Consider the following 27,922-nt stretch of genomic DNA (forward strand, 5'->3'; position numbering starts at 1 on the left):
TCCAATTTACAATTAAATTTATGAAAAATGATTTTAAGAGAAGCAGTAGGACACACTGATGGGAGCTGAACCCCTCATTGCTTCTCCCTCTGCCCGTGGAGCTGGTCCTGGCTCCCTAGAACACCCCATTTATCAGGGCATGGACTGCTCACCCCCATGGCAGGGTGCTTGTGGGATCCAGGGATCAGCTTCCAGCTGCAGGGTAGAGGGGGGCAGAGGAGCTCTGCCAAAAACCCACAGCCAAAGACTAAGGCTGGGCTAGGAGAGGGAGCTGCGAAGGATGTGAGTGCCTTCCACCTCCCTCTGTTGATAAACAATAAATAGTAAATAGTTAATAAACCAGCTTATTTTATTCCTGGATCCTTTTTTTCTTTCAGAGGAGTACCCTTTATTCCTCCATCCTCCCCCTCCTGCTGTAACAGCAGGGAAATTTGTGTGGAAGAGGCACACTGTGGCACCCAGTGCTTGGAATAAGAGAACCCAAGAGGTTCTGTACAAAACATTGATTGTTTAACCCTATTTTTCTGGAAAAACATACAGAAGAAGGGAAAGCCCAGTTGCAGGAAAAGCAGGTGGGCTCAGCCCAGCTGCCACATCACAGCTGTGTTAGAACCAGGGTAATGCACTCAAGCGATGCTGGAAAGAAGGATGTGGATCAAAGTGGATCCTGGGATCACAGGATCCCTGCCTGCTCCTGGATCAGGCAGAGCCGAGTGAGTCCCGGGAGGGTTTTCCCATCGTTTCCACTCCAGGCTTCGGTCCTAGACAGGGCGGGAAGAGCAGGCAGTTATTTAACAGGGCAATGGCACACTGGGAGCTGGGCTTTCTCCAGCAGCGTGCGACTGGCCCATGAGCCAGGTGTGCTGGCCCCGCGGTTGCCATGGCAACGAGGATGTGAAATCCAGCTCGATCTGGGTGGTTTTTTTAAACCACAGCTCAGACTGTGTGTTCAGGGCCAGGAACGGAGCCCAGGCCTCCCAGCTCCGGCCTGCAGGGATGGGCTGCTTTACACAGCCTGGAAACCACTGCCGTGGGCACCAGGGATCCCAAAGGAGGCACCCACCTCCCCAAAACCCAAAGCACATGGGAGAGGGAGCAGTGCAAGCCCCAGGGATGTGGCTCTCCCTTGGAGCCTGGCTCCCTCTCCGCACACAGCCCCACTGTGCCCACCAGTGCCATGCAAACGGGAGAAGGGAGCAGGCACGGCATCCTTGGTATCAGCCCCCTAGCATTTAAAGCTCCCAATCCCACTCCAGCAGGCTGAGCTGCCAAAAACAGGGACCCTCGTGGCCCTGCAGTTTGCCCAGAGCTTGGATTTAAGTGGCAAGCTCTCCGCTTGCTGTTCCTATAGCAACTCCTGCCCACGCCTGGGATTGCAGTAATGTTACATCCCAGCTGCCAGAACCCTCTCCCAGAGCTGTCAGCCCTCACGGTGACCCCCAGCAGCCCCCCAACTACCCCCCAAACACCTCAATGTCTCGGCAAAGGGTTTAGGGCAGCAGTGGACGGATCCAGCCCCATTCCCAAGGTGGGATCTGGCACTGTGGGAACCAAGAGGAAGAGGGAAGTTGTCTCTACCCAAAGAGCCTACCTAGGGCCGTGCCATTGGAGAGGGCTGTGCCGCCCTCGGCCTCGGGGGTGCAAGCGTGGTGCTTGGGCTTGGTGGTCTCCAGCCCGGCCAGCAGCGTCATGAAATCGATGACGGTGTCGATGTCCTCCTTGTTGGCCGTGGTTTCCCTCAGGGCGCTGACGGCGTTGAGGCGGCCGAAGGAGGTCAGCTCGGAGATGTTGGCGCGGAGGAAGAGGAGGATGACGTTGAGGTCGTTGAGGGGGCAGGTGAGCATCCTGCGGCTGAGCAGGTCGAAGGCAGGCAGCATCTCGTAGACAGAGAGCAGCCCCTTGTCCCACTGGCAGAGCTGCAGGGCGTTGTAGATGACGACGGGGATAAGGAGGATGTAGACGCTGCCAACTGAGAGGCTGATGAGCTGGAAGATGGAGAAGAAGACCAACTTGCAGGGGATGAGTGGGGGGATGTGGGGCTCTGCCTGGAGCAGCCCTGTTTTGATGGAGCAGCTGAACTCATCCTGGAAGAAGATGTTGAGGTGGAGGAAGACCAGGTAGAGGCAGGTGGCAGCCAGGAACAGGAGCAGCAGCAGGTTCCTTAGGATGTAGATGAACGTCAGGGCGTGGGCGTGCTGCTTGCAGGTCAGGTACCGCTCCAGCAACGGGAACTCAAAATACCTCTCCCGGCGGGCCCTGGGGGCAGAGGGACACAGTGGGAGTGAGAGCCACCCCCCAAACCTCACTGCTTCACCCAAGTCCATCCTGGACACAGCCACAGCCACAACACCCCGAGGAGGGACTCCAAGGGCTGCGGTGACCCAGCAAGGCCTCACCTCTCGTACTCCTCCCAGAATCGCTCCGGCTCGGCGCTGGCCTGCTGGACCTTCCTCATGTGCTGCACCAGGCGCACCGAGCGGTTGTAGGATTTATCCAGCTCGTCGATGATGAAGAGCAGGTCGGAGTGCAGGGCGGGGGCAGCGGCGTAACGCCACAGCAGGTACGGCAGGTACATCAGCACCGCCACCACCAGCAGCGAGTAGGGGAAGACCTGGGCAAAGGGGACGAGAGGGTATTGAGGGTGTGGAGTGTGCACCCAGGTGGCACTTGGGGGCACCTAGATGTGACTTGGACCCTACCTTGAGAGCCCAGAGGGACTTGGTGACAGCGTGTCCCTCGGCGTCGAAGCCGTGGTGGATGAGGGAGTCCCAGCAAGCCGTGTCGGCGTAGGCAGACTGCTTCCCCGTGAAGTTGGTGGGAGAGAAGCAGCTGATCTGGGAGCCTGGGGTGAGGAGGAGGAGGAGAGTGAACCTCAGCCATGGAGGGTGGAGGAGCATTCCACAGCCAGGAGGGCGATTACATCTAAGGCATCGCTTTGAATTAAAAAAGCCTTTTTTACGGTCATTTTGGAGCTGCTTTTCCTCACTGCTGCATTTCCAGCAAGGACTTTTCCATCTCTTCCCAAACACAAACCCTTTGTGCACAGTGGTGTGTACACAGTGCCGGGAATTAGAGACCAGCCAGACTGGAGTAAAACCAAACCCCCAGGGGAAGCAGCAGAATGTTGGCCGAGGCCAGATTTAGCCATGACACACCATCAATGCATCCCTCTGTGCTGCCAGCACCCTCCTCCTAAACAACCCCACGGCACCCGAAGGTGCTGGGCACGAGCAGCTGAGGCTGGGCATCGATTCAGCGCTGCTCCTGGGGCACATGAACAGCCTCGCATGGCTGTTCCCGGGCTTTCCCAGTGAACAGTGATCCATTAAAAACAATCAATAAACACCCATGACGCAGAACAGCTCCTAAAACAGGACCTCCAGTCTGCTCTGCCTTGGATCACGACATCAGCACGAACACGAGGGGTTTGCCGTGACAACCAAACCCCCGCCGGTGATTGCCCTCAGCCCAAAGATCCCTTTGGAAAAGCTGCGACTCACCAGCAGAGAACTCCCGGGCAAAAGCCAGTGAGACAAGGCAGAGGGGCAGCCCCACAGTGACAAACTTCAGCAGGCGATCGCTCGGCAGCTCCAGCTGCAGGCCCTTGGCTCGGGAACTGCCGGGATCCGGGAGCAGAGCGTCGGAGAGCATGTACTCGGCAGCCGTGTGCGAGAGGGACATTTTGAAGCGAGGAAGAGGAGACGCTGGCAAGTGCTGCTGGTGCCCGGCAGCTCTGGTGTCACCTGAGGTGTGACCAGCTCAGGACGGAGTTGGCCGAGCTGAGGAGTCCCTGCCGAGCGCTGCGTCCGATGGCTGCGAAGGACAGCTCAGACAGGGCGTTAAATCGCCCTGTAATTACAGGGGAAGCCTTTTCACAAATAGAAATAGAAAATCCCACCCCAGCAGCCACGGCAGCGGGCTGGGGAGGCAGAGTTCCTCCTCGACAGCATTCCTCCCCGGCAGGGTTCCCGCCCGGCTGTGGCCGTTCCCAGCTCCCCTCCCAGCTCCCCGTGGTTTTACACCACTCTCTCATCAGCAGAGGGATTTCTGGCGCCGTGGCCCGAGGGCACAGGGGTGCCTGGTTATTTTCAGTGGGGAGGCAGGGGACAGGGCACTCCCCCAGGGAGAAGCCCCAGATACACAGTGGCCCTGTGGGGTACAAAGAATCCTTTCCAGCACCCAAACCAGCTAGAGGGGACTTGCTGCCCCACCTCCCCACAGGCCAGGAGTCACCAAATGAGGCAATTTTGAGGCAGAACAGCAGCTGCAATTCCCCAGATTGTCAGTCCCTCCTCTTGCCTCCCTCTCGGGGCACAGGGGGAGGAATCTGGCTCCAAGGAAAGCTCCCAAGGGCAAGGGATCCCAATAAGAGGATCTAGAAACAAGGGACGGGGTAACTGGAAGGGGCGGAGGGACAGAGCAGTTTCTCCCAGGAGCACAGTCAGTGCCCAGAAATCCATGCTAACACTGCTGGCAGCACAGAGCAGGGGCAGTCCTGGAGCTGCTCAGCCCAGCCAAGCCAAGGAACTCCCCATGCAGTCTCTCAGCATAGTGAAAAAACTCCACAGTCGCTGCCAAATCGCACTTTCGATGGATTTTCCAATGAAGGGACTTTCCAAATCTGAGCTAAACAGCTCTAAAGGGAAAACTGACGGCTCCAATCCAGGAAGGGCTGCACCCAGGTGTGCTCAAACCTGCCCAGGGACTGAGTCCCACCCGGCCTGAGCACAGAGACACACAACACCTTCCCTCGAGGGAACCGGAGCTTTTATTGCTCGGAGACAAGTCCAAAACATGGATCAGGCAGAGCCCAATGTCCACCTAGCCTCGTTTGTCTAAACTAGAGGCTCTTCAGTGTGCCCAGCTGCTTTCCTGTGCCAGAAGCACATGCAGGCACCTGCTCTGAATCCAGCAACACCAGCCTACAGACTGTAGGTTTCACCCCAGCGCTGGCTCCAAGGCAGGCACAGCCACCGCCACGTGCTGGACATGAGGAGATAACTGGCCCCACTCCTCGTCAGTCCTTAGCAATGTCCAGCTCCAGCTTCTTCAGGGTTTTTTGGAAGAAGTGGGGTGGTTTGCAGACGAGGTCTATGGGCTGGCCCAAGGGCAGGCAGAGCCGGTGGGCGTGCAGGTGCAGGGGCAGGTGCCGAGCCTTGCTCTGCTGCAGCTTCAGCCTCCTCAAGGTGAGCACAGGAAGTTTCTGCAGCAAGGATGAAAACGTCCCTTCAAAACCCCAGCTCTTCAGCTGGGACATGAAATCCCCGGCCCACAGGGAGCTGGGGGACACAAGGGGCTGGATCCAGTGCAAGATCTGCCCTACCTGGGGCGCCAGCTTGCTCCAATGCGAGTATTTGTGATCCCCCAGGATGGGGCACCCCAAGCCATAGGCCAAGTGAACACGGATCTGGTGCTTCACCCCTGAGCAGAAAACAGAAAGAGGAGAAAGGTGACATCCAGCCGTGCCAGACCTCACCTCCCACCCACCATCCTCAGTGCTGGAAAAGGCTGTGCCGAAATTGCCGGCAGCCAGAGAACAGCTCAGCAGCAAACCATCGCCCCAGCGGGGCTTATTCCCAGAGCCTTGTCCCAGAAAGGATTCCAGTCATGTCTAACTATGAGCTGCCACTCCCCAGTGCTGCTCCTGGCCCCCTCACCAGTGATGGGCTGGAGCTCCAGCAGCGAGCAGGCGGAGGCGCCGGCCAGCCGGCGGTACCGCGTCACCGCGCTCTCGGCGCTCCGGTTCCTGCGGATTTTCACCACCTTCCCATCCTCCGGACACAGGCGGTAGTTGGGAGCCAGCGTCATCTGAAGGGCAGTGAGAGGGTGAGCCAGGGGGAGGCAGGAGGGAGTGCCAGAGGTGCCAGGCTGGAATGGGCTCACCTTGTAGTGCGACTGGTGGCTTTGCACCTCCTTCTCCACGATGGGGATCTCCACGATGCCCTCAGCAGGGTCTGGGTCCCCCAGGACAATTGCCCTGAGCAGGGAAAGCACAAGTCTGTGGGGTGTCACTCCTGCAGGAAGGGAGCCCTCCCCTCAGCCCTCTCCCACCACGCAGCCCCATAAAACACTGCTGCCCCCACATCCTGAGGACTGTCCCCTCACCCCTTCCTCAAACCCCCTTCGCAGCCCCTTCTCCACCCAAACCCTTCCTACCAGTAGATCTTCTCCACCTGACGGGTTTTGAAGAGCAGCCGGACCTTGTCCGCTGTCTCCTTGTTCCGTGCCAGCACCATGACACCCGTGGTCTCCTTGTCCAGCCGGTGGCAGAGGTGGAGGGGCTCAGCTCTCATGTTCTCCAGCATCTTGGCCAAAATGGGCAGCACGTCAGCGACGCAGTTCTTGATGCCAGGGCCACCTGTGTGACCCACAGCAGGGCAGTGAGGGGAGTGGTCACCTCCCCACGCACCCTAAACCACCCCTAAGGTATTCTGGGGAGGGGAAGGCTGAGATCTGACAGTGACCAACCCCCAGAAATCCTCCTGGGGAAGAGAAACCCCAGCACAGGGAGGACAGAGACAGAGGATCCTGTCAATGCCACGGAGCCGTTTCCACTCCCCCCTCTCCCTCACCATGCACGGGGAGCCCATAGGGTTTGTTGATCACCACTATCTCCTCGTTCTGGTACACGGTTTCCTGCTTGAGGATCTTGGCCAGGACGTTGGGGTGAACCCGCTGTAGCTGCTGGCTCAGTGCGGTGAGTTCCCGGAGCTGCCGCTGTGCTGGATCCTTGGGGATCTGAGGAGGGAACAAGACACTCAGCAGGGGATAAATAGCTCTTGGTTTTCACACAGAGCTCCAGTGGGACCTGCAGCAACTCACTCGCCTTCCGTGTGCGTTTGTGTCATGTCCGAGGGACAGGGTGGCATCCAGAGGGACCTGGATGAGCTCTAGCAGTGGCCCATGGGAACTTCATGGGGTTCAACAAACCCAAGTGCTGGTGCTGCTCCTGGGTTGGGGCAACTCCTGGGACTGATCCAGGCTGGAATGAAGGGATCAAGAGCAGCTCTGGGGGGAATGACCTGGGGGTGCTGGTGGGTGAGAGGCTGGACATGCCCTGTCCATGTGCCCTGGGCTGATCCCACAGCGTGGGCAGCAGGGGAGGGGGGGATTCTGCCCCTCTGTCCCCTCAGGTGAGACCCCATCTGCAGAGCTGCCTCCAGCCCTGGGATCCCAGCACAGGAAGGATGTGGAGCTGCTGGAGCGAGTCCAGAGGAGGCCACAGAGATGCTCCAAGGGCTGGAGCCCCTCTGCTCTAGAGTCAGGCTGGGAAAGTTGGGGGTGTTCACCTGGAAAAGGGGAGAGTCCAGGGAGACCTGAGAGCCCTTTCCAGGGCCTAAAGGGGCTCCAAGAGAGCTGGAGAGCGACTTTGGACAAGGGCCTGGAAGGACAGGACAAGGGGGAATGGCTTCCCACTGCCAGAGGGCAGCGTTAGATAGGATATTGGGAAGGAATTCCCGGCTGTAAAGGTGGTGAGGCCCTGGCACAGGTTGCCCAGAGAAGTTGTGGCTGCCCCATCCCTGCAAGTGTCCAAGGCCAGGCTAGACAGACTTGGAACAACCTGGTCTAGCAGAGGTGTCCCTGCCCACGGCAGGCGGTGGGATGAGATGGGTTTTATGGTCCTTTCCCCCGCTCCATCCCGGGACGCACCGCCCGAGCCCGCTCCCGGGACGGCCCGCGCGGAGCACGCCGGGAGTTGTAGTCCAGCCCCTAAGGCCCAGCCAGCCGCTCCCCGCTCACCTCTCGCCGCTGCCCCGCGCTGCTCCTCAGCCGCTCCGCCAGCTCCTCCGCTCGCAGCCCTTCGGCCTCCCGCACGCTCCCGCTGAGGCCGCGCACCGCCCGGGCCAGCCTCGCACCGCCCCGCCGCCAACAAAGCCGCGCCGTGCCGCCCGCCGCCGCCATCTTCCTGCCCGCTTCCCCGCGTGCCCCCGCCAGCCAATGGCGGCGGCGCAGGGGCGGCGCCTTGGAGGGCCTGTCCAATGGGGAGGGGCAGTGAGCTGAATGACAGCAGCGCCGCCCAATGACAGCGAGGCGGGGGTGTTTAAACGGCGACAGCGGTTGCGGCCCGTAACGAAGCGGCGGGAGCGGCGCAAGCGGCGCGGCCGGGCCGGAGGTACCGGGGGCGACAGGGGTGGGGGGCCAGCCCGGTGTAACCCAAAATAACCCAGTGTAACCTCAGCAAGCCTCCCTTTGCTGCCCCGCTGCGAGGTGACGGTGCTGCGCCTCCCTCCTTCCCTCCCCTCCTAGGGTAGGACACAGCACTGCTACAAGAGATTTCTTGAGATTTATAAAAAAACAGCACCGAAGAAACGCGCTTTTTCCCCCCAATAACAGTAATAAAAAGAAGTGCCGAGGCGCCCCGTCACTCGGTGTCCACGCAGACCCTCTTGGGCGGCTGCTCGGGGGCTGCGCTGCTGCCCCGCTTGCCCTCGGGGGGCTCCTGGTCCCCGGGCACCCCCGGCCCCCGGGGGGGGTCGATGCGGCCCCTCCGCACAAAGTGCTCGATCCGAGCCTCCAGCCCCTCGCACCGGGGCCGGGACAGCAAGGGCTTGTAGGTGCGGGCTTGGACCCCCTCCACGAAGCTGCTGACCAGGCTGCTCCCCGGACCTGTGACATCACGAAGAAATACGTTTAATTACCCCGTTCTTTCATTTTTTTTTTTTTAACCAGTTACCCCTCTAGTTCACAGAATTATATACGTAGCATTACGCTGCGCCAGGGAAGGTTTAGGTCAGACTTTATGAAGAATTTCTTCACAAAAAGGGTGATTAGATGTTGGAATGGACTGCCCAGGGAGATGGTGGAGCGACTGGCCCTGGAGATACTCAAGGAAAGACTGGATGTGGCACTCAGTGCTGTGGTCCAGTTGACATGGTGGTGATCAGTCACAGGTTGGACTTGATTTCAGGTCTTTTCCAACCTAATTGATTCTGTGAATCCCAGAATGGTTTGGGTTGGAAGGAACCTTAAAGACCACCTTGTTCTGCCCCCTGCCATGGGCAGGGACACCTTCCACCAGCCCAGGCTGCTCCAAGCCCTGTCCAACCTGGCCTTGGACACTTGCAGGGCTGGGGCAGCCACAGCTTCTCTGGGTAACCTGTGCCAGGGCCTCCCCACCCTCACAGGGAAGGATTTCTTCCCAATATCCAATCTAACCATGCCTGCTGGCAGTGTGAATTCCAAGGTATTCCCCCAAACTCCCCCCTTACCTTTGCCAGTGGCTATGGGAGCAGTGTCCAGCCCTGCCAACATGTCCCGAAGCACGTGGGTTTTGACAGCGTGGCTGGCCCAGAGCTGCTGCAGGTGTGTCACGTTGAAGCCCTGCACCTCCGGGTCGTAGAGCCACTGCAGGTCTGGGAACTCGCAGTCGTACAGGACCAGGGGGAACTCGACTGCCATGCTGGGGACAAGGACAGGAGGTGGGCCCACAAAAAGGCTCAAGAACGGTGGATCTGCCACAGCCAGCCCTGCCCTTTACTGAACTCCCTTTCCCAATAAAAGCTGACTTAATTTTCACCAAATACCAAGGAGTAAAGCTATTAAAGCTTTGTCTGAGAGCAAGAAAACAGAGGTCCTTATGGACACATCCCAGGCTGGCAGCCTACTTCCATGCTGGGAGACTGCTCCATGTGCTGGCAGGGACGTGGCTCCCCAGCAGCACTCCGGGTGCAGCCATTGCTCCGTCCGGTTTTCCAGAGCAATCCCTACCTGTACTGCGGTTTCCGGGGGTTCTTCTCCACGTCCAGCAGTTCGTCGATGATGTCCGGGCTCTCCATGCCCTGGCCGATGAGGAAGAGCACGGCCATCATGCAGCGGACCTGGTGGTACAGGAACGCCTGCCCTGTCACCTCGAACTGGCACAGCCGGAAGGGATCCCGCGGCCCGGATTCTCCCCCTCTCTCCACCCACGTCACGCGGGCGCTGAGGATCGTCCTCTGGAAGTTGAGCACCCCGTTGGCCACGTCCATCTTGCAGAGGTTGCGGAAGTCGTGGGTGCCCACGTAGCGCTGGGCGGCGCTGTCCATGAGGGCCACGTCCAGCTGGGCGCAGGGGAAGAAGTACCGGTAGGTGCGGCGCTGGCAGCTGAAGCGGGCGCTGAACTCCGGCGCCACGGGGGCCCAGGCCAGCACCCGGATGTCGGGGGGCAGCACCCTGTTCAGGATGTGGGTGTAGCGGAGCTCCTCCCGCTGCCCCTCGCCCGCGTGCCCGTTTTGCTGCTGCCCCTCCGGTGGCAGGCTGGAGCGCAGATCCAGGGAAATCACCTGCAGAGACGAGTAAAAGCCAGGATTAGAGCGCGGATGGATGGGCGCAGCGGCGTGTGGAGCCAAGTCTTCCTACACCTCTGGGAAATAAACCCAGGATCTCCTACGGATGAAGGTGGCTTCAGTCGGGTGATCCTACCATGGGAGCTGCGAGTGCCTCTGCTGAGGAGCCGAGCAGATGCCACAGATTCCATTAATAAAACAGGGAAAGTTGCAGGCTGCCTACGTAGCACAGTCTCGGAACAGCTTCAACTTTAGTCACTGGGTTTGGGTTATAATGTGCTGTTATTTTTTTTTTTTTTTTTAAGCTGGAGGTGATGACTTGAAGGCAGTAACAGCCTGGCTCGCTTGGAAACCTGGTGTGGGAACAAGTTCATTCCCAGCGCGGGTGCCATGTGCTGAAACAGCACAAGAGGAGGCACCAAGTGCCCTGATTTCGTGCGGCTCATCCTGCCATGGAGAGCAGAGCAGCCACTCGAGGCCAAACCTATGCCAGCTCTGCTTCCTGCACCAGGAGGGAAGGAAGGAGAGCGGCCCAATGGTGAAGCCACCACGGTTGTGTTCTCCTCAATGGCTCAGCCAGCCGGGTGGCTCCGTGCCCACTGAGCAGGCCAGCTCCATCCCCTCCCTCCAGCTCCCACTCCCACGCTCCCTTCCGCTGGCTGCAGCTCCTCTCAGACCCTTCTGTGCAGGAATTCAGCTGCCTGATGCTGCAGGAAGGGAGCCAATTTCTGGGGATTTTGGATTTTGGTGGGATTGGAGAGTTAAATCAGCTGAGAGGGCCCTGCCAAAGACAGGGCATTGCCCCTTTTTGGGCAGTGCTGAGCTACTGGAGAAGCTGCAGCCTAAACCATGTTTTATCCTCCTAAAGCAGGGCCCCGGAAAAGAACTTAAACTAATATGGGGCACAAAATAGCACTAAAACGCTTCAGGGGTCTGAAATAGTCTTTCCACATGCAGGAAAGCCATTGCCAGGCTCACTTCCAGGGGTAAGAGCTGACGGCTTTCAAAGAACAAATCCAAGCTGTGCTGTGGGACAGCAATCCCACTGGATCTCCATCCCACCCGGGAAAACCCCCAGGAGATGCTGACCTGCCCAAAGGCGCTGACTCCCTTGTCCGTGCGCCCGCAGCGATGGTAGTTGGAGGTCTCTCTGCTGTCCACCAGCCGTGTCTTCTTCAAGGCTTCAAAGAGCTTCTCCTCGATGGTGTTGGGGGTGTTCTCCTGGCTGGCAAAGCCCTGGTAGCCCCAGCCCAGGTAGGCGATGCGCAGTGCCACGTGTCTGCGGCCGTGCGCGCTGAAATCGAAGGGCCTTTGTTGGCGTCTTTTGGCTTTCCCAGGGGCCAGAGCAGCCTCTCTCCTCCCAGTGCCCTCCTTGTCATCCTGGAGCTTCTCCTGCAGCCACTTCACCTCCGCTTCCAGCTCCTGCACCCTCCTCAGGAGCCCCTCGTGGTCAGCAGCCGTGCTCTCCTCGGCCATAGCCACTGCCCTGGAGCGTCAGTTTGTTGCCGGTGGATCCTCGGGGTCTGCAGGGAAAGAAAAAAATGATGGATTTACATTTTTATGTGGTTTTTACTGCACCTCTAGGCTGGCTCTGCAAAATAACCTTTATCCACGGAGTCGGTTTCTATCATCTGAGCCCCTGTTCCCAGTGGAGCATGGACAGGGCCATGGGGGCTCAGCTCTGGCAGCCTTCATCTCACTCCAGTCTCTTTTTTTGGAGTCTTTAATCACTCCTCTTCCCCCAGCCGATGGGATCTGCTCCGTCAGCGCAGCACGTTCCCGGCGTTCCCGGCGAGCCGTCACGGAGCCTTCTCACTTTCACACCTGCATCCCGCTGCAGACAGCGCGCTGACGGCTGCCACTCATCCCGCCCTGCCATCTGCTCCCGCCCTTCCCAGCGCCACCAGGGGCTCCTGCAGCTCTTCCAACCCACCTAAAGATATCCTAAGCCTGTGCTGGGAGTGGGATCTGTGTCCGGATCCCTTTTTGTCACAGGGCTAGAGGTTTACTCGAGGTTTACTATCACCAGACTCATAAGCGAGCATCTAAACATGCTGTGCTGAGCCTCTTCCTCCTCTGCAGAAGTAGAACACCCTCTCTGATATCCCTGGATTAAATCATGACTAAATAATGTGGATTTAGAAGCACAGGTACAAGGGGAAAACCATTAATCTCTCACCCAGTGCACGGAACTTGCCCTGTGTTTGTCAAGCAGGACTTAACTGACCACATAACTAATTCTAGTGGAGTTTTCCAGCAGGAATTAAGGGCTTGTGTTTCTGTTACTGTAGGGAAGAGCCTTCTGCTGGTGGCAGGAGGTTCAGCAGTGCTCTGAGAACATGCCCAACCTAAATCAACACCCCTGAACCCAAACATTTGAGTCTCGGAGCCCCCTTTGACACCTTTAGCCAGCTTGAACATGCTGCAAGACATTAACCCTGGTTTCTTTTTCTGCAGAATCCACCCGGTTTGGTGGGAATCATGGAGGGGACATCGGGCGCCTGGGGGGGAGGCAGCGAGGAGCTGGCGCGTCCCCGTGACGACCCCTATGCCGATGCCTCCATCGTTTGTGGGGCACAGTCAGACCTTCCAGTGCTTTCTGAGGATCAGAGGGAAAACAGGAAGTTGGTGATGAAGAGGAAGGTGCTGAGGCACAGACCCGACGGAATGGTGGAGATCTTTGATGAGTCGGTGGACAATGAGCCGGGGTGCAGTGCCGAGCCCAAGTGCGGTGCCGAGCTGTGGAATACGGGGCGTTCCAGGGTTTTTATGGAGGACACCATCTCCGAGGGGGAAATCAGCAGCGAGGACCTGGAGGAGTGCATGCCCTGTGATGAGGAGTGGTTCCTTGAGGACAACCCCTGCTCTCTCCTCGAGGATCTTGGGAGACGGAGCATGTCTCGGCACTCCGCTCGGGTGGGATCGCCTACGTCCTACATTCTTCCGCAGGTTGGCAGACGGAAGAAAACCGACCCAGTGGCCAAATTCCACGGATACAGACAAGACTGGGAGAGATACAGCATCCCGGGGGAGGATCCACACGATGATCTGCGCTGGGCCGTGCGGAGGCAGATGGCCCAGCCGGGAGAGCCGCGCCGGGCACCCAAGCGCCTCGTGCCCAACACGTACGTGGTGCCCACGACCAAGCAGCGCGACGCCCTGCGCTTCGGCGTGCGCCGGGACCTGGCCCAGTGCCTCATGCCCCGCAAGGACGCCTCCTAGAGCCACAGCCCCCGCTCCAGCACCACCGCTTTCCCCTCCTCAACATCCTCCATCACCTGGAAAATCCCCTCGCCGCGTTCCAGTTCTGCCGTGGAGGAGGTTTGATTTGCGATGTCTCGGCGGCGTCTTTTCCTTTAATAAAGCATCTGCAAACATTCCTTATCGTGCTGTGGGTTTGTTAGAAACTCCACAGGCAGCATCTTTTATTCCAGACTTATCCCTGCTCCACCAAACTCTGCTCCCTTGGCCTTATTTTACCTCATTTTTAAAATAAGGGAGCTTTGGGATGGAAGTGAGGTAGTATTAGTGTTATTGCTATTATTAGTGTTGATTTTTTTCCCAGGTATAGGGATGGACTGAAAACATGGCAGTTCTGGCGCAGGAAAAAGTCCCCAAAAGCTGAGTGGGATGGCTGGAAAAGGGAGCAGGGAGGACAGGACACAGGTGACAGCTGCAGCCTGGAGCTCTATGTCCAGCTCCCACCAAACCTCCTCTGGATGTGACCCCAGATGGGAAACACACAGGCCTGTGTGGTTACCCCACACTGGGGGTGTTCTGGCACCCCAGGGACCTTCCAGGGTTGGGGTCCCTGGCTCTCCAGCACCGTGCAGACCCCCATCCACCTATGAAGGGAGTTTTGTCTCCCAGAACCTTAGAGACTTCCCCCCAAATGCTATGGGGGACAGCACCCCCACCCTACAGGGTCTCTGCTCCTTCAGCACCCCATAAAACCCTATGGGGTCTCTGTCTGCAGCAGGGGACCCTCCCTGCTCCATGGTTCCTGTGCCCAAAACCCCAGGGACTCCCCAAAACCCTACGGGGTCCCTGCATCTCCATCACCCTGGGGATACCCCTCCCCTTCTGGTGTCCCTGTCTCCAGCACCCAATGTGGGGGTCCTTGTCCCCAACACCCCAGAGACCACCCCAGAAACCCTATGGGATCACTGCATCTCCATCACCTGGGGCACCCCTCACCTCTTGACCATAGGATCATGGGGGGGCTCCCTGTCCTCCAACACCCCAGGAAGCCCCCAAAACCTATGGGGTCCCTGCATCTCTATCTACCTGGGGACAGCCCTCGCCCCTTGGTGTCCCTGTTCCCAGCATTTGGGGGGGAGTGTAGTCCCTGTCCCCAACACCTCAGGGACCCCCCAAAAACCTATGGGGTCCCTGTCTGCAGCAGGGGACCTTCCCTGCACTACCATCCCTGTTCACAACTCTTCAGGGACTCCCACTATCCTATGGGACACAACGACCGCCCAAAACAAAATGGGGACCAGGGTTGGCACCCTATGGAGTCCCTATCTGCAACAGGGGACCCTTGCTGTCCTATGATATCGCTGCCCCAACTCCCCAAGGACCACCCTATAGCAAGGGGGTCCCTATTCCCCAGCACTGCAGGGACCCCTCAAAAACCTATGGGGTCCCTGTCTGCAGCAGGGGACCTTCCCTGCTCCACAATCCCTGTTCCCAGCTCCCCAGGGACCCCCACCCTATAGCAGGAGGTCTCCCTCCCCCAGCACTCCAGGCATTCCCCCAAAACTCTACGGTGTGCCTGTGTGCAACAGCAGGAACCACCCCCCGCCCTACGGGGCCCTTTAAACTCTCCAGGACCCTCCACCCTATAGCGGGTGCTCTCTGTCCCCCAGCACTCCAGGCATCCTCCCAAAACTCTACAGAGTGCCTGTGTGCAACAGAGGACCCTTCCTGCCCTATGAAGTCATTCTCCCCAACTCCCCAGGGACCCCCACCCTATAGTGGGGCGGGGTCCCTATCCCCCAGCACTGCAGGGACACCCCCAAAAACCTATCAGGTCCCTGCCCTACGGGGCCCCTGCCCACAACTCTCCAGGGACCCGCCACCTTATAGTGAGGGGTCTCTGTCCCCCAGCACTCCAGGCATCCTCCCAAAACTCTATGGGGTCCCTGTCTGCAGCTGGGAACCTTCCCTGTCCCCAGCTCCCCAGGGACCCTCCACGATATAGTGTAGGGGGGTGTTTCTGTCCCCCAGCATTCCAGATATCCCTCCAAACCTCTGCGGGGTCCCAACAGGGGACCCTCCCTGCCCTATGAGGTCGCTGTCCCCAACTCCCCAGGGATCCCCACCCTACGCGGGGGCCTGTGCTCCCTCGTTCCCCCCAGTCCCGCCGTTCCCCGTCCCCATCCCCCGTGCCGTCCCCGTGCTGTACCCGTCCCTCGAGCTATACCCGTCCCCGGTGCCGTCCCCGGTGCCGTCCCCGTGCCGTACCTGTCCCCGTCCCCCGTCCCCGCTCCCGCCGGTGCCGGATGTTCCCGCCCCGTCCGGCGCCGCGGGCGCTGTGAGGCGGCTCCATGGCGGAGGCGGGGCGCGGGCTCGGCAGGTTCGGCCCGGCGGGTCCCGGGCCCGGCTTGCCCTGCCCCTGGCCCGCGGCCCCGCTGCGCCGCCCGCCCTCCCGCTTCGCCGGGCTCGCCTGTCCTCAGCTGCTCGGCCGGGGCCCGGCCCGCGGGCTCGGCCCCTTCCCCGCGCCCCCCGCGCCGCCGGCGCTCGGGGCCGAGGCGGAGGACGATGAAAGAGGTGGGTCCCGGAGCCCCCCGGTGAGCACGGACAGACCTTTCCCCCCCCCCCCCTGGGGCTGCAGGGGAGAGGGTTCAAATCACAGGCCTTTCGTTATAAACTAAAACAGCAGAAGTTCCACCTCGGCGCGAGGAAGAACTTCTTTCCGCGGAGGGTGGGACAGGCCGCCCCAGGGAGCTCGTGGATTCTCTCTGGAGACCCAGACCCACCCGTGTCACCTGCTCCAGGTGACCCTGCCTGGGCAGGGGGGGTTGGACTGGGTGGTCTCTACGGGCACTGACAGAAAATGGAGCTGCACAGAGTTCGATTTCAGGACTTGTCCACTGATCCTTTTCGGTGTTCCCCTTTTATTCATTTTCTCTCGTGAACAGCACCTGGTGTTTTTCTTTAGTTAACTAGAATTCCCAGGATCGTCCTAAACCAGTGCCTCGATCCCACACATTCAGCTCACATCATGTGGTGGCTGTGTTCAGCCACAAGAGAAAAACACACGTGTATCATGCAGACCGTTCAAGGTGGTTTTCCACTTTGAGAAACACAACATTCTCTCTTTCAAAGCACTTACCCAAGGTCGATCCTCCCTTTCAATTCCAATTAGCTAAATGCAGGTGCAGAGTGGCTCTGCTTGCTCCCACAATCTCCAGATGTCCCTCGCAGCCCTAACGATTCTGCCATTCCACTTGTGTTATTCCACTTGCTGCCTCTCCCCAGTGCCGCTGGCAGAGATCTCGCTGATGAACAAGCTGATCCACACGTCCCTGGTGGAGTCCGACCAGCACGTGGAGATCCTGCAGCGGGACCCCAGCTCCCCGCTCTTCTCCGTCAAGACCTTCGAGGAGCTGCCCCTGTGAGTAGCCACAGCCCCTGGCCTTGCTGAACGCCAGCGCCACTGGCCGCCCTCACACGGGCCCTTGGGATGCTTTATTTCCACAGGAAGAGGGAGCTCTTGCGGGGGGTTTACATGATGGGCTTCAACAGACCGTCCAAAATCCAGGAGCAGGCTCTGCCGCTCATGCTGGCGTATCCGTGAGTAGGAACGAGAGCCCCGGCTCCGCGTGGCATCCCGGTGCTCTGACCCCTGCGCTCCACTAAGCTGCCTTTGCCTTGCAGGCCCCAAAATCTGATTGCCCAGAGCCAGTCAGGGACAGGGAAAACAGCAGCTTTTGTCTTGGCCATGCTGAGCAGAGCCAGTGCCAACGAGAAATACCCACAGGTAACGAAGGACAGGGAGAGCTGATGCAGGAGGGGTTGGCCCAAGTGCCCAGAACACTGCTGGGGCCAGAGCTCCAGGCTTTGTCCCTGTCCCTGTGTGGCTTCACCCACTGGAGGGGGATGACAAACCCCCAGGGGCTGTCACAGTGGCAGGTAGGACTGAAAGCACAGTGCCTGCCCCAGGGAGGCACTTTGACTTGCCAGGGCATATCAATCCAGGCTTCATTTGCCCTGGAATTTAAATTTTGAGGAGCAACTGTAGACACTGCTGGTTTTCTGGTGGCTCAAATAGCCCCAGTCCCCTCTCTGGGTGCAGAATCAGCTTTGCCTGCTGGTTCCTGCCATGTAACATCTCCTCTCACGTGCATGGGATGACTGAACCAGGGCGCAGGAACGAGCTGCGCTGTGCTTCCAGAGGGGAATTCCTCCTCAAAAACAGCAACAGTGGCTTCCTTCTGCCCCCATGGCTGGAGCTGGGAACACAGCCCAGCTCCCAGACCTCCAGCCATGCCCAGCTGCCCGATCCCCTGTGCCTCAGTGCTCTGCAACGCTGCTGTGCTCCTCTTGCTGTCCCTGCCCTCGTTGCCAGCCCAGCGTGTCCCACCCCAGGCCTGACAGCTCCCTCCTCTCCTCTCCTCTCCCACCAGTGCCTCTGCCTGGCTCCCACCTATGAGCTGGCCCTGCAGATTGGGCAGGTGGTCCGGACCATCGGGAAGTTTTGCACTGACATCAAGGTGAACTACGCTGTCCGGGGAAACCGAAGTGAGTCCAGCCCAGCACAGCTACTGGCACTGCCCCGGGAGTGGGAAGGGAGCACAGAGATCCCCTCTTAGAGCCTGGAGCTACCAGGGACCACCCAGATCTCCATGAAGGCCAATAAAGTAGTGTCTGTGTCCCCCTCACCTGCTGAGGAGGCTTTTCCACCATCTTTGGCTGCTTCTAGACTCCCCCTTCCCACATAGGGCTGGTTCCCACCCCAAAGGCTGAAGGGAAGTGTCGTGATGACCCCTGGAAGGCATCACTGAGCAGCCAGAGTCTGACTGACCCGAGGGGAGCAGCAGGGAGCTCCGTGCCTGGAGGCAGCCAGGTGCGTTTTTCCCTCTCGCAGTTCCGAAGGGCACGGTGCTGGAGGAGCAGATCATCATCGGGACGCCGGGCACCACGCTGGACTGGTGCTTCAAGCAGCGCATCCTGGACCTGACGAAGATCTCCTTGTTCGTGCTGGATGAGGCTGACATCATGATCGACACGCAGGGCCTCTCCTGCCAGAGCATCCGCATCCACAGGTGAGTATCCCTGACGGCTGGCATCCCGCTTCCCTGCTTTCAGACATGGTGCTGAGGGGGCTTGTGGAGGGGTCCAGCTTTCCCTAAAACCACGTCTGCTGGACACATGGCAAGACTTTTATCTTCCTTACCTTTCCTTTGAGCTGTTGGAGCTTAGAGAATCATGGAATGGCCTGGGTTGGAAGGAACCTTAAAGCCATTCCAACCCCCCTGCTGGGGGCACAATGTCTTCCACTAGACCAGGTTGCTTCAAGTTCCATCCAACCTACCCTTGGACACTTCCAGGGATAGGGCAGCCATAGCTTCTCTGGGCAACCTGTTCCAATGCCTCACCACCCTCACAGCAAAGAACTTCCTCCTCATATCCAATCTAAACATCTTCACTTTCAGTGTGAAGCCACTGTCCCTTGTCCTGTCACTCCAGGCTCTTGTAAAAAGTCCTTCTCCGTCTTTTTTGTAAGCCCTCTTGGCTTCCCTTTCCATTGCAGGCCACACAAAATCAACTTAGAGTTTATGTCCTCCTGGACAGAAGCCATTCACTGGGACTGAGGAGGCCTTTTTCCTGTCACAGGGCTCTTCCCAGGAACTGCCAAGTGCTGCTGTTCTCGGCCACCTTCAAGGAACCCGTGCGGGCCTTTGCCGAGCGGATCATCCCCGACCCCATCGTGATCAAGCTGCGCGAGGAGGAGCTCACGCTGAGCAACATCAGGCAGTACTTCATGGTGTGCCAGAACTCGGAAGAGCAGTACAAGGCGCTCTGCAACCTCTATGGCAGCTTCACCATCGGCCAGGTCATGATCTTCTGCCAGGTAACGCCCCTGCCCAGGAGAGCCCCGCGCTGGCCCTTGGGGATGGCAGGAATGGGTCCTTCTACGGTGTGGGCACGGGGGGACAAGACTCCCAAAACAAGACCCCAAGGGGGTGTTGAAATTTGCTGGGAGGTCCCTCAAAAGGAGCAGGGGATTTGGGAGGGGGTTGCTGTTCTGGGCCTCAGCCTCTCCCCGTGTGCCCAGACCCGGAGGCTCGCGGACTGGCTGTCGGAGAAGATGAGCCGGGACGGGCACCAAGTGGCCACGCTGACAGCAGAGCTGACAGTGGTCCAGCGGGCCAGTGTCATCCAGCGCTTCCGCGAGGGCAAGGAGAAGGTCCTCATCGCCACCAATGTCTGCGCCAGAGGTATCCTGGGAAACCCAGCATCCCTGGAAACACACCAGGCCTGCGGTTCTTCCACGTGGATGCCGTGGGACGAGGCGATCCCTTTCCACAGCCCCTTTCCCTTTCTTCCAGGGATCGACGTGCAGCAGGTCACCACCGTGGTGAACTTTGGCCTCCCCAGGGATTTGGATGGAGAGCCGGATTTTGAGACCTACCTGCACCGGATTGGGAGGGCGGGACGCTTCGGGCACCGCGGCATCGCCTTCAGCATGGTGGAGAACGAGACCGTGGAGCTCGTGCACAAGATAGAGGAGCATTTCCGTGAGTATCCATGTGGATCCACCGCTCTGGGAGGCTGGGCTGGGACTGTGATCCGCCTCCACCTCATCCTCCCCCTCGAACCTTGCGGGGCTGCTCCTCTCTCCGAGGCTCATCCCACTGGGAACGGGTGACAGATGCAGCTTTTAGGGTGATTTTTTGCTACCCAGCAGCCAAATTTTCAGAGAAACAGCCCTGGAGATTGTGTGCAACTCACAGGGGATGTTACTAGCACCCAGGATGCCTTAGAACCTCCTATTTTTTTCCCTCCTTCAGGCATTTTTTCTGCCTTTCCCTGCAAATCCTTGTCCCAGGGGACCTGGTGCTGTGGCTCAGCTCAGCCCTGGCTGTGGGACAGGAGCTGGCAGCTGTGGAAATCTTTCCTGAGTGGAAATAGCTTGTCACTTGTCAACATCAAGAGGATTTTCATGGGATTTGCCAGATGCCGTGGCTGCACCAATTGCTTTTTGAATGCCGGTGCCTGTCATCCCAGTTATTTTTTAGGGGAAAAAAAGAGTTATGGAAACCTTTTGGAGGGCAGAAAGTGCTGTTCCTTCCTCAGCTCCGGCCTTGGAGCTGCTCAACCCTCTTGGTTCCTTTAAATTTCCACTTGTCCTTTAAACACCGAGCGAGCCTGTGGTGGACACCAGGCAGGGAAGACATGAGCCAAATAGTCCAACGAAGGTGGTTCCCAAGCAGTAGAAGCAATGAGCAGCTGGAATAACTGGGGTGTGGGTGAGGCTGACCACAACCATGGCTGGAACGAGCCGAAGGAGCCCAGTGTGAGGGTGAAAATCAAATGGGATGAACTCCTGGCGATCTGACTTGTGCTTTTTCACATCATGATGTTGGGATTCAAGGACATGAACCTTCCCTGTCCCGCGTGGCTGCGGAGGTGGGAGCAGGGAGCAGGAGCACGTCCACAGGCTGAACCTGGTTGCAGGGCCACCTCTTGCTCTTGCTGCCGTGCCTTGGCTGCTGCCCTGACCCTGTTCCCCTTGTGCTTCCTCCCAGCTGATTTCCTGGTGGAGGGAGATGCCGCAGTGAGCGCTCCAGGAGCTTCTCAGCTGGCACAGGGCACACAGGCAGTGCAGACACCAGCTCAGGGGGGGACAAGCTCTGTTCTCACGTCCTGACAACAGCTCTTTCCTTCCTACAGAGACCATGATCAAGCAGCTGGACCCGTACGACATGGATGAGCTCGAGAGGCTTGCAGCTGAGTGAGGAGTGAGGATTCACTCCCCCAAATCCAAGTTCTGGTACATGACAGGAGGAAAAGTTACAGGGGAAAACTTCCCGGTTCTCTTATGTTCTGAAGCTGTTGAGTTTTGTTGTGTTGCCTGAGGAGAGGCCGGGGCAGACCTCATCCCGCTAGATGGCAGCAGGAATCCACCGCTGCCATCCCGAATCCCGGGGCCGATATCCAAGTGTTCGGGGTCCTGGTGGTGCAGGGAGCGAGATTGGACCCCTGGAGGTCTGAAATTCAAATGTTCGGGGTCCCAGCAGTGCGGAGAGAGTTGTTGGACCCTGGGGTCCCAAAATCCAAGCATTTGGGGTCCCAGCAGTTTAGGGAAAGAGGTTGGACCCTGGGAGCGGCCTGTCCCCAGCCCAGGGCTGTGTTTGTGCCTTTGTTAATCTTTAATAAATAAATGGTTTGTAATCCTCAGGGTGGCTCCTTCCTTAGCAAAATCCCCTGAAATTTATGACTGCTGGAAGGAGGGTTGTGTTGACGATGGTGGCGTTTCCCAGATCGGCCACTGCCCTCCACTCCCCTCATCCAAGTTTCTTCACAAGCCCGACCTGCAGGAGCACAAAACAGGCCAGAGCACCGCTGGAGGCATGTGGCAGCAGGAGGGGGGCCTGGCCCTGGCTCTGCAGCCCCTCACCACCAGCTTTAACCCCTTTGGGGCATTTCAATGCCCGAAACCTCTATGCGGGAAATCCCGCGTTCAGTGTTAACGGTGTGATTGTGGTAAGGGGCAGTTAATTCTAGTTAAAGAATCGGGGAGGGGATGAGAGATGGCAGGTCATTTTCCAGACTTTCCTGGGTGTTGCCAGATCCTTCCCCCACGTGCAGCCAGAAATCCCCCCTCCGGGGCTCTCCGGCCCCCCGGCATTGCGTTACGGCGCGGCCGCCCCCATGAATGTTTGATGGGCCGGGGCTCGGCAGGGAGCGGGAGATGAAATATCAAACCCCACTCCTGGCCCGGCTTCCCTGGCTCCAAACCCCCCGCCTTCGATCGCGGTGGGGGGGCAGTGTATCTTCCCCCTCCTTTAGCCAAAAAAAATTGGGTGCGGAAAGGGAGGACTCAGGAATTCGATTCCCCTGCATGGGGAAGGCGAGGATGCTGCCATTCCTGCTGCAAGCATGCCCGTCCTCAGCCCCGAGATTGCAGGGGCTGAGGCAGCAGCAGCGGCGTCGGGTTCCCCCCTGCAACACCAGGTTGATAAATAATTAACGGTTAATCAGGGCTGGGCCTAATTACCTGGGAGTAACCGGAGAGGAGATGGGGCCGGAGAGCACAGCCCTGCTTCAGGCAGTGCCGGTGCCGGACATGGCGCCATGGAGCGCGGCCGGGCAGTGCCGCCGCCTTGGAGGGGGCCCTGGATCCTGTGCCTGCTGCCAGCGCTGGCGGGGGGTGAGCAGGGACCCCTCCCCACATTCCTAGGCTGGGGGGCAGGCAGAGTCCTGACCTGATGGACACGGTGCCCCGGGGCAGGGCAGCCGCTGGTGGCCGGCGAGGCGGCCTACGAGGAGTGGCAGGTGACGGGCGTGCGAGGCCGGGCGGTGGAGATGAGCTGTGGGCTGGTGGCCGCGGCCCCGCCGGCCGTGGTGTTCTGGAGCTTCACGCCGCGGGGAGAGGGGCCGCCGCGGGCCGTGGCCGTGGGCTCGGGCCGGGACGTGGTCGTGGCCCCCGGCACGGGGACGCTGGGCCGGGTGACGCTGCGCAACGGGACGCTGGAGCTGCGGGAGCTGCGCGTGGCTGCCCAGGGCCGCTTCCTCTGCCAGGGGCTCTTCCCGGAGCGGGGCCGGCTCCGTGTGGGATATGCCGCCGTCCTCCTGCGTGTCCTGGGTAAGCCCCCGCTGTGGCCACCCTGAGGGGCCCTGCTGGCCATCAGTGGCTGGCATCGTGCCCCCCTGCACCACGGTCAAGCAGCCCCTCGCCCAGTAGCCAGCAGAGCTGTCCACTGGCCAGTGGAACACCCCACTAGTGAACAAAGGGTTCCGCCACTCAGTAAAGCGTGGCACTAGCCAGCATAGTGCCCTGCTAACCAATGAAGGGCCCCAATTGCCAATGGAGAGCCCCACTAGCCAACAAAGTGCCTCACTAGCAAGTGTAGCACCCCACTTGCCAACAAAGCACCCCACTAGTCAGTGGAGTACCCTGCTTGCCACTGTAGTCTGCCACTAGTCAGCAAAGCCCCCCACTAGCGAACATAGCACCCCACTAGCCAATATGGCATCCTACCAGCCAAGGTAGCTCAACACCAGCCAACATAGCACCCACCAGCCAATGAAGAGCCCATCGGCCAAACCAGAGCCCCACTAGCCAGCCCAGCACACCACTTGCCAGTGAATAGTGCATCCCCCTTGCCCCCAGTCAGTGTAAACCCCAACTAGCCAATGTAGCAGCCCACTAGCCACCCCCATTTCCTTGCCCTGGCCACCCCAGCAGCCCACCACCCTTAACTGGTCTCAGCAGCCACTCCACGCAGTCCCCACGCCCACAGCCAGGATGCCCCTCGCTAGCCCGTAGGTGTCCTCACTAGCCATCCTACTGGCTGCTGCAGCACCAGTTGATCAATCATCTGGGCTGGGAGGGGGGGACGGGAGGGCCCTGAAGGGGTCCTGCTGTCTGTGGGTCCTGCTCACAGCTCAGTGTCCCCAGTGCCCGTCTCCAAGCCCTTCGTGCGGCCGACAGCGGCGGCGGCGGCAGAGGGGGCGGCGGTGGCCCTGACGTGCACTGTGCGGGAGGGGACGGAGCCACTGAGCTTCTCCTGGCAGCACCAGGAGCCCCGGGGGGGTCCCTCAGTGTCCCCCGTGGGGCTGAGGGGCTCTGGGGCAGAGCTGAGCCTGACGCCCGCCAACCGCAGCCACACGGGCTGGTACCTCTGCACCGCGAGCAACGAGGTCAACAGCCACACCAGCGAGCCCGTCTACCTGGACATCGTCTGTGAGTGCCCCGGGCACCGCCCTCATGGGGGGCCTCAGCCACCAGCTGGGGGCCATCTTCGGGGCTGGAGATGCCAACATGGCACATCCATGGCATGTCTGTGGCCACCATGATGCTTCCATGGTATGTCCATAGCATGGCCATGGCCACCAAGCACCCTGCCACCGTGGCACATCCATAGCTACTGTGGTGCATCCATAACCACTGTGGTGCATCCATGGACATCACATACCCTGGTACTGGGATGCTTCCATGGCCACCGTAATGTGTCTATGGCTACCATGGTGTGGCATGTTGCCACCATGATGTATTCATGGCCACCGTATGCCCCACCACCATGATGCCTCCATGGCCACCATGGCCTGTCCATGGCCACCATAACCTGTCCATGGCCACCATGACCTGGCCACTACGTGACCACCGTGTGCCATGCTACCAAGGCATGTCCATGACAACCATGCACCTTGTTACCTCCATACCTCCAAGGCCACCATGGCACATCTGTGACCACCAAGCACCACAGTATGTCCATGGCCACCCACCCCCACAGTGGGACCTTTCTAAGGAGGCTTCACTGCCCCATTTCCCACCAAGAGGAGGATGCCCCAGGGAAGGCTGTGTCCCCTCTGTGGGGACAACCCCGTGGCTAAAGGACCCTCGTGTGCCTGCAGACGGCCCCGACGAGCCGGCCATCAGCGTGGAGCCCTTCTCCCCTGAACAGGGGGGCTTCTCCGCGGGCGAGCGGGAGGATGTGGTGCTGAGCTGCCTGGCTCCCTCCAACCCCCCCAGCCGCTACGTCTGGCTGCACAACGGCACCCAGGTGCACGTTGGCCAGACCTACGTCATCGCTGCCATCGCCCGCGCCCAGGCGGGCACCTACACCTGCCTGGCCGAGAACACCCACCTGCAGACCCGCACCCAGGCCACCATCGTCCTCACCGTGTACTGTAAGTAACCCCGCGGAGGGGGGGGCGGCGGGGCCCCCCCGGGGTGAGATGGACCAAACCGCAGCTCCCTGGTGAGGATGTGGGTGTGAGGGGCAGTTTGAGGAGGGTTGGGGGGGAGCCCCCGGCCTCCCCCAGCGCTGATGGTCTCCTGCAGATCCACCAGCCGGGAGCCCCAGCTGCTCTGCCCTGGCCACCAGTGACCTGCAGGATGTGGCCCTGCGGTGCCGCTGGCTGGGGGGCTTCCCCCTGGCCCAGCTGCGCTGGGTGGGCTCCCTTGAGGAGGAGAAGGAGGAGGAGGAGGAAGAGGGGGTGATGGGGACCAGTTTTTCCATGGCCACCAGGATCCAGCCAGGGGCAGCCACAAGGAACGGCAGCTCCTTCTCCTGCCTGGCCTCCCACCCCGCGCTGCCGCAGGGGGCTGCGTGTGGGACCACCCTGTGTGAGTGATGATGGGTCCATCTGCCCCCCAAGCCCCTTCCTGACGCCCCGTGTCACCCCAGAGCCGTGGTGACCCCGTGCTATGGCCACACCACGGGATGGGCACCCCAGGGTGCTGCTGCCTTTGCTGGGACATCCAGCACCCCCCACTTGCTCCAAAATGGGGGTCCACACGGTGCAAAGCCGTGCAAAAGCCCCCCATGCCCTTGGGGGGGGGTAGTATCTGCTTTTTGGGGGTGCTTTGGCACAGCGCGGGAGTGCCCCGCCCCGACACCGCTCCATCCCGCAGGGGTCCCGCCGGGCAGCCCCTCCTGCGCGGCAGCGGCCACCAAGGGTGACGAGTACGTGATGCTGCAGTGCCGGTGGGAGGGGGGCACGCCCCCCGTCACCCTGCAGTGGAGGGACGGTGGGGGCCGGGCCCTGGGGGACCCCACACCCTCCACCGCCGTCCTGGTGCTGAGCACCGAGGGCAGCCTTGGGGGCCGAGAGTTCGTCTGTGCGGCCGCCCACCCGCTGCGGGCCCCCGGCGCCGACTGCCGCCTGCGCCTGGGTAAGCCAGACCCGTCCCCGGTGCTCCCACCGTGCCACAGCGGGAGTGTTGGGGTGGCACGTCCCTGCCCACATTGTCCCTCCTTCTCGCCGAGCAGAGGTCCCCGATCTGGAGGCGGCGAGCGAGGTGGCGGTGCTGGAGGGCGGCGAGGCGCTGCTGACCTGCCGGCAACGTGGCACCAGCGCCAGGCTCAGTGCCACTGTGGCTTGGTACGACCCCAGGGAGCGGGAGGTGACACAGGGGCTGGCCAAGTACCGGCTGGAGCAGGGAGAAGCGTGGCTCAACCTCACTGTCCTGGATGCCGAGTGGCCGAGGGACGGCGGGATCTACCGCTGCACCGCGACCAACGCCGTGGGCACCGCCAGCCTCCCCGTCCGCCTCCGCGTGGACCGTGAGTCCTGGCAGGGCTAGGGGGGGTCCCCCAAGGTGGGCTGGGGGCTTCAGCCCCCTCCTGCCGGGTGCCATCTCTCCGCAGGGTACCCGGCCCCCCCCAACGTCACCATCAGCAAACTGCGCTACACGCGGGCGCGCACCGAGGTGCAGCTGGAGTGGCGGACGCAGGGCACCGGCAACCTCACCGGCTTCGTGGTGCAGCGGCGCCAAACCAAGAAACCCCTCCGAGAGGCGCCCAGCCCCTGGGAAACGGCCGCTGGCAACATCGAGCCCCACTCCCGCGACCGGCGCCTGGGGGGGCTGGACCCCGCGGTGCTCTATGCTTTCCGCGTCCTGGCCGTCAACCACCGCACGGCCGGGCACCCCTCCGAGGTGCAGACGCCAGGTGAAGTGGGCAGGGGCTGCCGTTCCATGGGGGCAGAGCAGGGTTTGAGTGGAGAAGGGCAACGTTTCCGTCCTGGTGGAGCTGAGGAGCTGAGTGCGAGCAGCCGTCAGTAGGTTTTCAGAGCGAACAGGCACAGCCTCGCACGGTCTCTGGCGTTTCTGGGCTCTGCCCGTCCCTGCTGCCTGCCATACTCCCTCTGCTCTCTTCCAGCTGAGCCTCCCTTCGAGGCCTACCCGGCGGTGACGGGGGCGGCGGTGGCCGGGATGCTGGTGGCCACCGCAGCGTCACTCCTGGCCGTGCGCTGCATCGCCCGCCACCGGGAGACTCTCCCACGTGAGTGCCAGCCCTGGGGGGCTTGTGGGCTGGAGCCTTGACCCCCGCACCTCACATCTTTCTGTCTCCCCAGGGCTGCACGACCTGCTCTTCCGCACGTGAGTGCCCAAATCCCTCTGCCCCGCTGTATCCCCGCCCTGGCGCCAGCGAGACCCCGCACGTCCCTCCCCCAGGGCCGGTCCTGGCGCCCAAGAACCCGTGGACACGCCGGAGGATGCTGAAGCAGCCGCGAGCGGGGAGGAGGAGACAGCACCAGCACCGGGAGAAGTGCCTGCCCCCAGCACAGCAGCAGGTACCCGCACCCTGGGGCGAGCCGAGGGCTGAGCCACCCGCCCCGGTGACACCTGGTGGCACCGGGGCTCTCCCACCCCTTGCAGAGCCGCTCTCGGCACCGCCAGGCACCGCCGAGGACCCACCAGCTGATGTCACCATCACCGCGACGGCGACGCCGTGACCACTCCGGCTTTTTCCTCTTTATTTCCCTTTGCTCCTCTCGTCCCACACCAGGGGACGGCAGCGCCCACCCACCTGTGTCACGTCAGGCTGGGAGGCAGCTGGCTCCGAGTGCCGCACCAGGAGAAAGCCCCTCTGGCTCAGCCTCGGGCCTGCAGTTACCGCTGGAGCTAAAATAAATATTTAGGCTACAATAAATAGTTTCTCACCGATGGCAGAAAAAAATCCCTGAGGGTC

The 27,922-nt window shown here is 60.5% G+C and overlaps 6 protein-coding genes across 8 annotated transcripts; 3 read left to right on the plus strand and 3 right to left on the minus strand.

The window, feature by feature from the left end:
* Positions 1–246: 246 nt before the first annotated feature.
* PANX3 (pannexin 3) lies at positions 247–19,283 on the minus strand. The gene is made up of 7 exons (XM_027655511.1): positions 19,273–19,283; positions 12,292–12,295; positions 3,501–4,047; positions 2,700–2,842; positions 2,397–2,611; positions 1,592–2,256; positions 247–761 (listed from the first exon to the last, which is right to left on the minus strand). The coding sequence occupies exons 3-7, from the start codon at positions 3,679–3,681 to the stop codon at positions 700–702; spliced, it is 1,266 nt and encodes a 421-aa protein (XP_027511312.1). The 5' UTR covers positions 3,682–4,047; positions 12,292–12,295; positions 19,273–19,283; the 3' UTR covers positions 247–699.
* RPUSD4 (RNA pseudouridine synthase D4) lies at positions 4,751–7,902 on the minus strand. The gene is made up of 7 exons (XM_027655429.1): positions 7,741–7,902; positions 6,573–6,738; positions 6,157–6,358; positions 5,884–5,977; positions 5,658–5,808; positions 5,324–5,421; positions 4,751–5,203 (listed from the first exon to the last, which is right to left on the minus strand). The coding sequence occupies exons 1-7, from the start codon at positions 7,900–7,902 to the stop codon at positions 5,018–5,020; spliced, it is 1,059 nt and encodes a 352-aa protein (XP_027511230.1). The 3' UTR covers positions 4,751–5,017.
* On the plus strand, positions 7,988–13,642 carry HYLS1 (HYLS1, centriolar and ciliogenesis associated). The gene is made up of 2 exons (XM_027655513.1): positions 7,988–8,113; positions 12,723–13,642. Exon 2 carries the CDS (start codon positions 12,747–12,749, stop codon positions 13,485–13,487), a length of 741 nt encoding a protein of 246 aa, XP_027511314.1. The 5' UTR covers positions 7,988–8,113; positions 12,723–12,746; the 3' UTR covers positions 13,488–13,642.
* On the minus strand, positions 8,266–22,582 carry PUS3 (pseudouridine synthase 3). Its single transcript, XM_027655510.1, has 5 exons — positions 22,498–22,582; positions 11,355–11,788; positions 9,709–10,262; positions 9,210–9,400; positions 8,266–8,607 (listed from the first exon to the last, which is right to left on the minus strand). The coding sequence occupies exons 2-5, from the start codon at positions 11,739–11,741 to the stop codon at positions 8,363–8,365; spliced, it is 1,377 nt and encodes a 458-aa protein (XP_027511311.1). The 5' UTR covers positions 11,742–11,788; positions 22,498–22,582; the 3' UTR covers positions 8,266–8,362.
* Positions 15,884–21,677, plus strand: DDX25 (DEAD-box helicase 25). The gene is made up of 10 exons (XM_027655512.1): positions 15,884–16,040; positions 16,752–16,887; positions 16,974–17,066; positions 17,151–17,253; positions 17,900–18,014; positions 18,361–18,538; positions 19,110–19,347; positions 19,552–19,714; positions 19,826–20,014; positions 21,171–21,677. Exons 2-10 carry the CDS (start codon positions 16,775–16,777, stop codon positions 21,233–21,235), a joined length of 1,257 nt encoding a protein of 418 aa, XP_027511313.1. The 5' UTR covers positions 15,884–16,040; positions 16,752–16,774; the 3' UTR covers positions 21,236–21,677.
* VSIG10L2 (V-set and immunoglobulin domain containing 10 like 2) lies at positions 22,515–27,893 on the plus strand. Of its 3 annotated transcripts, XM_027655504.1 has the most exons (12): positions 22,515–22,650; positions 22,732–23,085; positions 23,902–24,186; positions 24,858–25,133; positions 25,288–25,572; positions 25,861–26,121; positions 26,219–26,512; positions 26,597–26,899; positions 27,110–27,232; positions 27,306–27,330; positions 27,406–27,524; positions 27,610–27,893. In XM_027655504.1, the coding sequence occupies exons 1-12, from the start codon at positions 22,575–22,577 to the stop codon at positions 27,684–27,686; spliced, it is 2,478 nt and encodes an 825-aa protein (XP_027511305.1). In that variant the 5' UTR covers positions 22,515–22,574; the 3' UTR covers positions 27,687–27,893. The 3 variants fall into 3 exon arrangements, with proteins under 3 accessions (XP_027511305.1, XP_027511307.1, XP_027511306.1); XM_027655506.1 differs by lacking the exon at positions 25,288–25,572; XM_027655505.1 differs by having other exon boundaries at positions 22,576–23,085; positions 24,107–24,186.
* The last annotated feature ends 29 nt before the right edge of the window (positions 27,894–27,922 follow it).

Source organism: Corapipo altera, unplaced genomic scaffold (assembly GCF_003945725.1).
Source record: "Corapipo altera isolate COAL_440 unplaced genomic scaffold, ASM394572v1 71, whole genome shotgun sequence".
In the NCBI taxonomy this organism is placed as follows: domain Eukaryota; kingdom Metazoa; phylum Chordata; class Aves; order Passeriformes; family Pipridae; genus Corapipo; species Corapipo altera.

What these genes read in the sequence shown, in the direction of transcription:
- PUS3 (XM_027655510.1), bottom strand. Translation starts at nt 11,741, where the DNA reads ATGGCCGAGGAGAGCACGGCTGCTGACCACGAGGGGCTCCTGAGGAGG. An exon ending in GAGTCAGCGCCTTTGGGCAG is followed by an intron (nt 10,263 to 11,354) that starts GTCAGCATCTCC and finishes TCGTCTCTGCAG; the next exon opens with GTGATTTCCCTGGATCTGCG. An exon ending in TCCCATAGCCACTGGCAAAG is followed by an intron (nt 8,608 to 9,209) that starts GTAAGGGGGGAG and finishes GTGATGTCACAG; the next exon opens with GTCCGGGGAGCAGCCTGGTC.
- PANX3 (XM_027655511.1), bottom strand. Translation starts at nt 3,681, where the DNA reads ATGTCCCTCTCGCACACGGCTGCCGAGTACATGCTCTCCGACGCTCTG. An exon ending in TGCCCGGGAGTTCTCTGCTG is followed by an intron (nt 2,843 to 3,500) that starts GTGAGTCGCAGC and finishes TCCTCACCCCAG; the next exon opens with GCTCCCAGATCAGCTGCTTC. An exon ending in TTCTGGGAGGAGTACGAGAG is followed by an intron (nt 2,257 to 2,396) that starts GTGAGGCCTTGC and finishes CTCTGCCCCCAG; the next exon opens with GGCCCGCCGGGAGAGGTATT.
- RPUSD4 (XM_027655429.1), bottom strand. Translation starts at nt 7,902, where the DNA reads ATGGCGGCGGCGGGCGGCACGGCGCGGCTTTGTTGGCGGCGGGGCGGT. An exon ending in GCGCGGGGCAGCGGCGAGAG is followed by an intron (nt 6,739 to 7,740) that starts GTGAGCGGGGAG and finishes TTCCCTCCTCAG; the next exon opens with ATCCCCAAGGATCCAGCACA. An exon ending in CTATGGGCTCCCCGTGCATG is followed by an intron (nt 6,359 to 6,572) that starts GTGAGGGAGAGG and finishes TGGGTCACACAG; the next exon opens with GTGGCCCTGGCATCAAGAAC.
- DDX25 (XM_027655512.1), top strand. Translation starts at nt 16,775, where the DNA reads ATGAACAAGCTGATCCACACGTCCCTGGTGGAGTCCGACCAGCACGTG. An exon ending in CCAACGAGAAATACCCACAG is followed by an intron (nt 17,254 to 17,899) that starts GTAACGAAGGAC and finishes CTCTCCCACCAG; the next exon opens with TGCCTCTGCCTGGCTCCCAC. An exon ending in CACCAATGTCTGCGCCAGAG is followed by an intron (nt 19,715 to 19,825) that starts GTATCCTGGGAA and finishes CCTTTCTTCCAG; the next exon opens with GGATCGACGTGCAGCAGGTC.
- HYLS1 (XM_027655513.1), top strand. Translation starts at nt 12,747, where the DNA reads ATGGAGGGGACATCGGGCGCCTGGGGGGGAGGCAGCGAGGAGCTGGCG.
- VSIG10L2 (XM_027655504.1), top strand. Translation starts at nt 22,575, where the DNA reads ATGGAGCGCGGCCGGGCAGTGCCGCCGCCTTGGAGGGGGCCCTGGATC. An exon ending in CGTCTACCTGGACATCGTCT is followed by an intron (nt 24,187 to 24,857) that starts GTGAGTGCCCCG and finishes GTGTGCCTGCAG; the next exon opens with ACGGCCCCGACGAGCCGGCC. An exon ending in CACGACCTGCTCTTCCGCAC is followed by an intron (nt 27,331 to 27,405) that starts GTGAGTGCCCAA and finishes TCCCTCCCCCAG; the next exon opens with GGCCGGTCCTGGCGCCCAAG.